Below are 11,639 nucleotides of genomic sequence, written 5' to 3'. Positions count from 1 at the left end.
ATAATAGATGACAACACAACATAAGCACTATTTAACTGCTCAGTGAATAAAACGTGAAAGAAGGAAGGCGTCCCCAACTGTATACCGTGTGAGACCTAAATGAAAAGAAGTATGAAGACAAAATAAAGTGTATAATGAGAACATTCTATACTGACATCAATGTAACAGGTCAGGCATGCAGCAAGAGTAAATGTTAATAAACGTGGCAACAATTATCCCGTATACTTATTGCAACCAGTACTAGTGGAATAGCTGACATGTAGCAAAGTAGCATCAGCATGTAAACAGTCACATTTCTGCTTAAGACGTTCAGGATCAGAATTAATTTGTGTATGACAATCGTAAGTAAATTCCCAGTCAAAGACTGAGTCCATACAGACTTCAGCCGTGCGGAGGCGCGCGGAGGCTGAGGGAAAGCGGGTGCGAGGGAAAGAGGGAAAGGGAAACGTCACGGAGCTGGTTCGCCCTCATTGGGCGAACCGCTCACGTGACCGACCCTGCGCTCCCGTGAGCGCTCAAACTAAAAAAAAATTGCCGGCTACGCTTCCACACGCCTGCGGAAGGGTGCGCGAGCCCCTGCTAAAGTCGCTCTCATTGCGGCTTTTTTCCCATCACTGACAATCTACATGGTGGATTAATAAATTGTGGTCGGATCTCTGCAGACTAATTCGTGTGTGGATTTTTAACAATCCGGCAATGGATTCTGGAGTCTGCGGATTGGATTTACAAATCCAGCCGGATTGTATCCAATGGCAGTTGTGGATGAATCCGTACACATTGAAACTGGAACAATTAGTCAACGGATTTTACAGCGCGAAACGGATTTTGAATAAGGCTGGGAAATGGATTTTGAATAGAAAAAAACAGAAACGTATTTTAACAGTTCCGCACATCCCTAATTATGGAGTCATAGTCCTGTTATGCTTCGCTGTGGGTGTACAGGTCAGACTATGTGCAAGTATCTCTAATCTGCCGCAAACTTGGCATGATACTCATTCCATTTTCATAGCAACTACCCAGGTATATATAGAGGAGCAATCAATTCAGGCACTTGATGTGTAGGTCCAGCAGAAGCCCCTTCAGGGATTGCCCAGGCTCTCAGACCCTCTAAGATTTTGTGGCTATAAAATAGGTACCAGTTTCCCCACTCATGCTGGACAGAGGTACTTCCAAGCAATCCCTATGGACATCCCATAACCTATACATTGTACCAAACACACAAAAAAAAAAACTGTGTATTTACAGCTGGTTTTACAGGAGCCAAAACATGTAGTGTACCTGTTCAACATAGTTAGAGGGTATGAGTTCCTATTCCTGAGATTCCACTAAAAGTGTGTCGTTACAGTGGAATTTATACGCTTGTATCAACTACTTGATCTCATGACGTTATATTCATATGGGTCTGACCTGTACCCACCCGTAAGTGGAGCATAACAGGACTTTGATTCTGCAACCTTATGGGGATGGATCTTTAGGCTGGAAGCTTGTGACAAGGAGTGTTGGGAGTATTTTTTTGGTGGGGGTGCAGTATGTAGGAAACCAGTAACATACGTACATTAAAAATGTATAAACCCTTGCAGCCCCTCCTCCCCCAGACCACATGTATGTGACTGACTGTCATATACAGAGATTAATTCTGATACCTTAGCAGATATGTGACTGTTTACTTGCTGATGCTGATTTACAACAGGTTAGCCATACCCTGAAGGGAGAGAGATTGAGCAAACACATCAGACATACAGTAGGGTGAGAGGGGTACAGGGTGGAAGAGGAGATACATGGAGAGTGAATCGTTGTCTATCCCATCTTCCCCCTATTTATCAATCTTCACCCTGCACAACCTCTCCCCTCTCTCATGCTATCCTATGTCTCCCCTCTCTTATGCAATCCTATCTCTCTCCCCTCTCATGCTATCCTCTCTCCCTCTCTCATGGGCTATCCTCACTCTCATGCTATCCACGCTCTCATATGCTATCCTATCTCTCTCATGCAATCCACTCTCACTCATGCTATCCTCTCTCACTCATGCTATCCTCTCTCACTCATGCTATCCTCTCTCACTCATGCTATCCTCTCTCACTCATGATATCCTCTCTCACTCATGATATCCTCTCTCACTCATGATATCCTCCCTCTCTCATGCTACCCCCTCTCATGCTATCCTCTCACTCATGCTATCCTCTCTCACTCATGCTATCCTCTCTCACTCATGATATCCTCCCTTTCTCATGCTACCCTCTCTCTCATGCTATCCCCTCTCATGCTATCCTCCCTCCGCTCCTTCCTCTCACATGCTATCCTCTCTCGTGCTATTCTATCTCCGCTCCTTCCTCTCTCTCATGCTATCCTATCTTTCTCATGCTATCCCATCCCATCTCTCTCTCATGCTATCCCATCTCTCTCTCATGCTATCCCATCTCTCTCTCATGCTATCTATCTCTCTCTTTCTCATCTGTATCATGCTATCCTCTCTCGCATGCTATGCTATTCTCTCTCATGCTATGCCCCCTCTCTCTCTCTCTCATGCTATCCCATCTCTATCATGCTATCCTCTCTCGCATGCTATCCTCTCTCGCATGCTATCCTCTCTCTCATGCTAGCCTCTCTCGTGCTATCCTATCTCCGCTCCTTCCTCTCTCTCTCTCGCTATCCTCTCTCCCTCTCCTCCTATACTATCTCCGCTGCTTCCTCTCACATGTTTGTATCTCGTGCCCTCGCTCGGTATCCGGTTCCTATACATGACGTGGTTTCCTGTTCCGGGTCCCCGGTGTGTGTGAGCGGAGGATAGAGGAGGTGTAGGTGTATCGGTATCAGTATGAGGAGAGGCTGAGGCAGCGCGGGGAGACCTCCCATACTCTGTACAGAAGGGACCTATATATAAATATATATATACACAGCACACACCAGCTCCTGTGCTGACAGCCACATGGGCTGTGTCCCTCACCCCAACTACAAGAATAAACTGAGAGCAATCACACAACACATATGCATACAAAATAAAAAAATATTTGTTAGCAATAAATACAAATATAACATACATATCTACATGTAAATATACATTGTAGTAAAATATAATCTTATGGTGCCTGATTATGTATTGTATATGGTAATTTATAGAATATCTGGTAAGAAATATATCTAATTATACAACGAGAATATACACACACACACACACACACACACACACACACGTACGTATTTAGCATACATTATTTAGGTGTGTCTCACCCCAACCTACAGGTATAAACGAAAAGCGTGTTGTCCTCTAACCCCACAACCCGCAGCCACACACCTTCAAATGCTTTAAGTGGTTTCTCCCCCTGTTACTCTGGTCTGACAGATGATATTACCCCACTGGTTCTGCTCGACACCGCTCGTCTCTGAGCTTCACAGTTTACTGCGTTCCATTGGGCTTGCCGCTCTCACTGGTAGCGCCTCCGCCAGCTGTCCCAGTCTGCTCTTACTGGTGGCGCCTTCATCAGTTGTCCTGGACCAAACAGGACCTTATAAAGAAGTAGGTCCCGTTTGGTGGACCGAAACGTTGTTCCCCATGTAACCCCTTATTCACTGAATACACCTGTGTTACCAAACTTCTCTTGAGTGCTCTCTTATTGCCTGACTTCGGAACGGTATCGTATACATATATCATCATCAACAAGTAGAAATATAAAATGCATATCAACTCATAAATATACATTGTAGTAAAATTGTATCTTATATTGCCTGATTAAGTTTTGTGGCAATTCAGTAAATATCTACATAGATATATAAATATGTATTTAAAATCATACAACTGTTATGAATTTGGAGATGTATGTATATTAATTTAATACCTGTATTTAGACGTTTCTATATATACATAGATTAAATATGTATGTATTAAATATGCATTTAATAATTACTCTGAATACTGCATTCAATTATTTACAAATTTGGAGGATCGTGTGTGTGTGTATGTATGTATAATATTATTATTTATTATTATTATATATATTATATTATTTATTATTATATATTGCATATATTTTATATATATATATATTATATATACAATATATAATAATAATAATAAATATATATATATATATAATAATAAATATATATATATGATAAGAAAAATCAGTGCTCATCTAAATTAAATTAGCGTATGTCAAAAAAGTGTTGGACTAATATAAACAGTGTTAAAGCAGCAGTCCAAGTTGTTGCCGATCGATCCGTTCTCCTGTGATCGATCAGTGAAGATTTGGCTGAGGGGTTCATTAAATCCCTGTCAGTGCAGCAGATGAGGACCAAAGATTCACATTTCTGTGGGGAAGATCATGTGACCAGGCAGTCACTAGATACAATTGGGGCACTGCTAGAGAGAGGGCAGGGCTCAGAAATGGTGTGCCAGAGCCTGTTTCAGAAGAGGAAGGGGATATGACTTTGTAAATCGTTGCTATAGAAACAAAAATGCTTGTTACATTCTAATACATTAAAATGTCACTTAGAGTTGCTTAAAAAAATGCTAGAAGTATTTTCTCATAGTACAGAACTGATTTTATTAAAAAAAAAAAAAAAAAAACACATGTAGGATATTGCTTGGCCTGCAGCTTTAATATAACGTGTGACTATGTGTAAATAAATTAATTCACACAAGGGTGTGGTGTATGTATACCAATTTGGGTGTGAAAACTATAATACTAAATATAACACACATGCAAATAACAATAATCAGGTTGAGTCAAAGCTATTAACAAGTCCAAATAGTCCATACTGTAGGTGTAAATTAAACCGACTTGTAGGGTATATGAACCAATGGAGATGTAGCAGCTTGAGGTGGATACAATAGGTTTCATAGGAATCTAGAATGCAAAAAGGAAGAGAAGAAGTGCTTCTACTCTTAGACCTCAGACATGGTGCCGCAGACTGTGCGGACACGTTCACACACTGAGCAAACAGACTTACTTAAGGCAGTGTTTGCGTCCATGCGGCATGCGCGCGGAAGCGGGAGGGGGCGCGCGTTGCGCAAGAAATCAGTTGGAAGTGATTTCTTTGCGCGACAGGCCTGTCAAGTGATCGGTTTGCCCAATGAGGGCGAAGCAGCTCTGTGATGTCACTGGCACACCCCGAGACCCGCCCAGGGACAGCGCGCGTACCATGGCCAGGGAAAGGACCCGCTTTCCCTCAGCCTCCATATGGGAGAAGGCACCATGTCCGCAGCCTTACTCTTTCTCTTTGCACACACGCACACAAATCCATGCACAAGCACTTTTCTCTACTTTTTAAGACCTGTGAGTGCCCTGTTTATAATATATATATATATATATATATATATATATATATATATATATATATAAATAAAAGACTGCGCCTATGGGTGTATGGCAATATATCTAAATGTCCCCTATGTTATGGGGGTTCTGGATAGTATTTGCAAAAGATAACAAATTGCTCAATGAATGATAATCAGTAACAGAGATTTACAAGCAAATTAATACTCCTACTGAACTGATAAAGTATGTCAATAAATCATTAGCAATAACAAAGTCTAGAACATAGTCTTATAGTAAGAATATAGATTATACTGCTGCTAAACTAATAAAGTATGTAAACAATACATAAAAGATATAATTAAAAAAAACAAATCCAAAAACCGGAAAAAATTGTCTGGTAGCACTGTGACCACAATTGGTTAATCTTACCAAATCTTTATGACACTGGCAGCCTTCTTCATGGATACAACAACCTCCCTTCACGAGACCTGAATAGAAAAAAAAGAGAAGAAAAAGCGCCCGATCCTAGTGTAATATACCAGTGAGTAAAATGTAATGGTCTTGAACAATAACAATTTAAAACTCATAAACATCCGAGATTTTAAAGCGTTGTATGAGACAACTCATGCCCCAACATGTGACCCAAGAAACTGCTCCATCCGTCGGGGGATGGCCTCCTTGAGAATCATCTCAGTGGGTGTTACTCTTTAGGGTGTCCTCCGGCAACAAGCAGTTGTTCAACAGCGTTCCAAGTGGAAAAGTTCCTGATACTATAGGGCAGAGTATAACCTGCTTCTCTGGTGTTGTGATTAAAAATCTTTACACACCGCTTCTCACAGCAGCACGTGACCCTACGCGTTTCCTCAAACCAGGCTGATTTCATCAGTTATCTCATACAACCCTTTAAAATCTCGGATGTATGTGAGTTTTAAATTATTATTGTTCAAGACAATAAAATTTTACTCGCTGGTATTGCACTAGGATCGGGTCTCTCTCTTTCTTTCTCTCTTTCTCTCTCTCTCTTTCTTTCTCTTTCCAACCTTTTTTGGTTAAAGAACCCTATAATTATATTGTGACATTTTGCAGTACCCCGACCCTCTCTAATAGCAAGTCTGAGATCAGATGCATTGTAAAGAACCCCAACCCACTCTAATAGCATGTCTGAGGTCAGATACATTGTAAATTCTTCTGTATTTGGTACAATTTTCATATGACCTTAACATTGCCGGGAACTTTAGGGATGATTTATGGATGCAAAAATCTTTCCGGCAAATGGTAAAGGTGGATCGAAATCCTTTCCTCGGATGGATGACGTCACCTTATCCACAGTATGGGATCGGTCCTCTGCATAAACTTAGAAAAAAATAAAAAATAAAAATATAATTTACTGAAGTAAAAAAGGGGTTAAAACTCATACATTCAACTCACAAACAGAAGTGAGTACCTTGCCTTCGGGCGTATAAATGTCGACTAGAGCCTCCGTTGGGTGCAGTTGAGGTGTCGGCGTTCTCCTGGCGCTTCACTCGCAACCTCTCACAGCTCTCCAGTCGTCACTCCCAACAGTCTCCCTCTGATGTTACAAGGGCTCCTCGGCACTTCCTGAATACTGGTCCCTCCGATCGCCCTGGGCGATGGGGCATCTTTATACGTCTCTCTCTTTTTTCTAAGTATATGCAGAGGACACATCCCATACTGTGGATAAGGTGACGTCATCCATCCCAGGAAAGGATTTCGATCCACCTTTACTATTTCCCGGAGAGATTTGCGCGCCAAAAAGCTTCCATTTTGAATAGTCTCTTACAGACTTTTTGGAAAGTGTGAACCTTTGGAGCTGCATATAATCGAAGGTCTGGAAAGTATTATTTACTCATGACTTTTGTGAGACTTGTGAAGGTGTAAAGCTATTTGCACTTAACATCATCTACTGTCAACAGTTCAGGGATGCCTGTGGAACCCTTATTGAAAAACACTGGTGTAAATGATTATTCTTCACAACTACCCTCTAATTTAACTCATACATTGCGCCATGAAACTATTTTGGGGGAGGGGTATTTTTTTCTTTTTCTGTAATTTCAGTTGTATTTATCAGCTCTTAACATACAGTGTTCCATTTAATTGTCTTTCTTTTGTATAATTTCTGATGGCGTGCCTTATTTTTAAAGTCCCCAGTTGCATTGGTTACCATTAAATCAAGAATGGAGGTCAGAGGAGGTGGAGAAAAATGTAATTCGATTCAAATGGATCAGGCTAAAATTGTATCCCCTCCTGGGTATAGAGTTTCACAGCATGTTGAGTGAGGTCCCTCGTTATTGGGGCAAGTAAAGAATTAAGGGGCTTTTTATAGGATTTAAAAACAATAACTCTATTTTGCCTGTAAATTGATTAGCAGAGACATTTTGTATATGGGTCATTTAGTATAGATGTTAAACCATATATTACTGTCACTTTGCACTATTTGCTCTCTTCCCTTAAATATAAGGCCTTAAAGGCATTTTCATGGTATTTCTATGTATATACAGTCATTTAAAAATGTTACTCATCTTTATAATCATGTTCCTATTTTATTTTAATGTTATCTTTATTTTATATTTATTTTTTATTAATTTTAGATTTATTGTTTTTAGTTCTATTATTAATGTGTTCGTTTTTTATTTTGTATGTGCTTTTATTTATTTTAGTTTTAATTCTTTTTATTTTATTTTGATCTATTTTATTGTTTTTATTATTTTTAATTGTGTTTTTTATTTTATTTTTATTTAATTTGTTTTATTTATTTTAGTTGTATTTCTTTGTGATGTTAATATAACTTATTGACTTCCTTGCAGCGTCTCCAAGAAGAAAGAAATAAGTCCACAAAAAGCATGATCAACATCAATGTCCAACTTCAAGAGGTCTTTGGGAAGGCCATCAGATCAGCATATCCTGACCTGGAAAATGTCCCCCTGACAATCACACTAAACCAGAAGCCGACATTTGGGGACTACCACTGCAGCAGTGCCATGGCCATGACACAGGTTAACTGATTGATTGCTATGTCTACAATGCAAACATCTACACTGTGAGCATGTTACATTTTAAGATATGAGTAGGTTATGAGAGAACAGCGATAACACGCAGAAGAATACAATATCCATATATACAGTAGGACAAATGTCTTCTTTTTAAGCAGACAAAACAAAGAAAGAAAATACTAAGGTATTAACTATAAAGAAATGCGCTAAGTAGTACATCACCAAATAATATTAATTAATAATAAATAACTTTATTAGTAAATAGGTTACATAAAACATATATCGCTGTACAAGAAAAACCGTGAATAAAATACACAGCCTAGAGCGTAAACTTAAACTGATGAATCTTACAGTAACTGGTTGAAAAAATACCAGTGTAAGACCAAATGATTGTGCACTAAGGTGGATAAGTGTTCACAATCACATAATAAATGTGGCCTAATTATTATAATAGCAATATTGTTGTTGGTAAATGGTCACAAGACTCCCCTAAAATCTATCCTAAATGCTGCTGCCAGAATCACTCTACGCTTTCCTAGATCTGTCTCAGCATCTCCCCTCATGAAATCCCTCTCCTGGCTTCCGATCAAATCCCGCATCTCACACTCCATTCTTATCCTCACTTTTAAAGCTTTACACTCTTCTGCCCCTCCTTACATCTCAGCCCTAATTTCTCGTTATGCACCCTCCCGACTCTTGCGTTCTTCTCAAGGATGTCTTCTTTCTACCCCCTTTGTAGCTAAAGCCCTCTCCCGCCTTAAACCTTTTTCACTGACTGCCCCACACCTCTGGAATGCCCTTCCCCTCAGTACCCGACTAGCACCCTCTCTATCCACCTTTAAGACCCACCTTAAGACACACTTGCTTAAAGAAGCATATGAATAGCACTGTGGATATTCTGAACACATGATACATAAAGCTTGGCCCCCTGCAGACGCACTTACCAGAACTCCCTCCTACTGTCTCTGTACGTTCTCCCTACCTACCAATTAGACTGTAAGCTCCTCGGGGCAGGGACTCCTCTTCCTTAATGTTACTTTTATGTCTAAAGCACTTATTCCCATGATCTGTCATTTATATTATCTGTTATTTATTTGATTACCAAATGTATTACTACTGTGAAGCGCTATGTACATTAATGGCGCTATATAAATAAAGACATACAATACAATACAAATGCAACTAAGTAAAGTTGGAAATGGGGAGATAGAGCATAAGGATTAGTGTTAATTTGCAAACAGGCAAGAGCAAAGACAGCCTAGGTATAACCCACACAACACTTAACTATTAATCAGCTGGATGTTGTAGACCAATAAACCTAAATATAGATCACACATAATATATTGCCAATGAGACTATATAGCGTTTTGCCTATGATTAGCAAATTGCCAATACACAGATGGTAGTGTAACGCTCGCGCTACCCCCAAACAAGACAAGACCCCGGCACAGTGGTGGGACGTTATAACACCACACACCCGCAGCAGCGGAGACGTACCTGGAAGGTGGATAGTTTAGCGTAGCCGGGTCTGGGTTGGAGAGTATAGGAGATGCGGTATTCTTGCCTAGTTCCGGGATTGGAGAAGACAGGATAGTAGGGGTCCGTAAAACGTGGTCTGGGATTGGAGAGAGCAGCGTAGTCCGAGTCCGTATGCCGTGTTCAAGGGTAGGAGAGATCGCCGTAGTCGAGGGTATGCCAAAATCCAGAAGGGTCCACAAACAAGCCGAGTCAGTACACAAGAGGTTAACTGCAAAGGAGACAGGACTGCACAAACGTGAGCTTCACGAGGCTGCACAGGATTATGCTGAGCAAAGCATAGGAGGAAGCAGGAAGTATTTAAAGGCAGGACAGGCCAATGGGGACAGGGGGCGGAGCCGAGGCACAGCCCCAGCGGAGCTGTGATAGGCTGCAGGCAACAAGGCAGGGAAGAGAGACTTGCCACGCAGCTAGGGATCGTTGCATGTAATCGCGTGTGCGTGCCGCGCGGGAGAGACACGCGACGCGTGTGGGAGGCAGGACCAGGTTCCAGGCGGTAGCTAGAAGAGCTGCAGGTGCGCACATGGGCAGGAACAGTGGCCGCGGCGGCAGCAGCAGCAGGTAAGGAGGGAACACACTGCAAAGGACATGTTCCCCGATTCCTTACAGGTAGTTACTGGTCAGTCACTAGTAAGTGTAAAATCACAGAATACATGCCCAAACGAATAGAATAGACCGCAAGGTTGGTAATGTGTCTAGTCGATCAGGCTGTAAAATCAATGACAGTGTAGGTGAAAGTTGAATTTTAACAATATAAATCCCTAAATTAGCGGTTGGTAGAGAACGCTTAGTAGTATAAAAACAGACCCATAATGGCGTCTTGATGTCATCATTGACGTGCCCTATGCACGTTTCGCTCAAGCTTTGGAGCTTCGTCGGGAAATTAGCGAAATGCTCAAAATACTGATCTTTTATAGGGCGCCATTACTAATGTGATCAATACACCTCTCTGATTGGTTCATCCAATGCGTACTGATTAATCTCCTTGTACCTGCCAGTCTCCAATTCCTGCGCATGTGTAGAGTCTTAGAAATCCTCTGTCTTAAGCCGATTATCCATGCATGCACAACAGACTCAGTTGATTTATCTAAAATGTTCAGTGCACATGCGTCATAGGTGGAAACAGGTTGATACGGTAGAAGTAAGCTGCGCATGTGTGAAGTGTTCCACACAGTACTAATTCACTGTGAATGCGTAGAGGTACCTGCTCTTAGTTCAATAATCCAATAGTCTGCGCATGCGCAACGGACTCAGTTAATATACTCAGAATGTTGAGTGCGCGCGCGTCAGGAAATAGAGCAAAAATGGCAATGAAATGGTACAGCGGCGATCAACTGCACATGGGTAAAGTGTTATATTTCCTTATAGTGCGGAATCACTACACATGCATGAAGTTGCTCATGATCTGACAGCGTTAGAGTTACGGAGTGAGTGTTTAAACCTGCACTGTACACTAAGCATGCGTGGGCAAATAGTAGATTTTAGAGTAGAGTCTCTCCACTGCGCATGTCATAACTGAACAAAACACTGTCAGTGATCAAATACTACGCATATTGGGGGTTTGAAATACAGTACAGCATTGGTGTCACATACTAAGTGAGGTCACACAGTGGCAAGAAATGGTTCACTATATGTATATTAAAAGATGAATCACATAATTCAAATGCCAAAAATAAAAAGTCTCAGAGTGTAATAAACCTCATACCAAATGTAGAATGACCTCAATGAGACTCTGTGTTTACCCGAAGGGACAGCCAACCCCAAAAATTTAAGGCAAAGCGGGGAAGGAACAGAATTGATGTAAAGTGTTGTTGTTGGTAAATCTACTTACTTTTGC

The 11,639-nt window shown here is 41.0% G+C and overlaps 1 protein-coding gene across 1 annotated transcript in view; it reads left to right on the top strand.

Annotated features, from left to right (window-relative positions):
* The first annotated feature begins 2,796 nt into the window (after window positions 1-2,796).
* LOC142495854 (arginine--tRNA ligase, cytoplasmic-like) overlaps window positions 2,797-11,639 on the top strand; it is a 67,946-nt gene continuing 59,103 nt past the window's right edge. Inside the window, exons 1-2 of the mRNA XM_075601890.1 lie at window positions 2,797-3,514; window positions 8,081-8,269. Coding sequence (XP_075458005.1) covers window positions 3,341-3,514; window positions 8,081-8,269 — 363 coding nt within the window. The 5' untranslated portion in view covers window positions 2,797-3,340. The remainder of the gene's footprint in view (window positions 3,515-8,080; window positions 8,270-11,639) is intronic.

The sequence above is a fragment of the Ascaphus truei genome, chromosome 5 (assembly GCF_040206685.1).
Source record: "Ascaphus truei isolate aAscTru1 chromosome 5, aAscTru1.hap1, whole genome shotgun sequence".
Classification (NCBI taxonomy): domain Eukaryota; kingdom Metazoa; phylum Chordata; class Amphibia; order Anura; family Ascaphidae; genus Ascaphus; species Ascaphus truei.
Note: the sequence above shows the minus strand (reverse complement) of the source record. Positions and strands in the feature narration are given on the sequence as shown.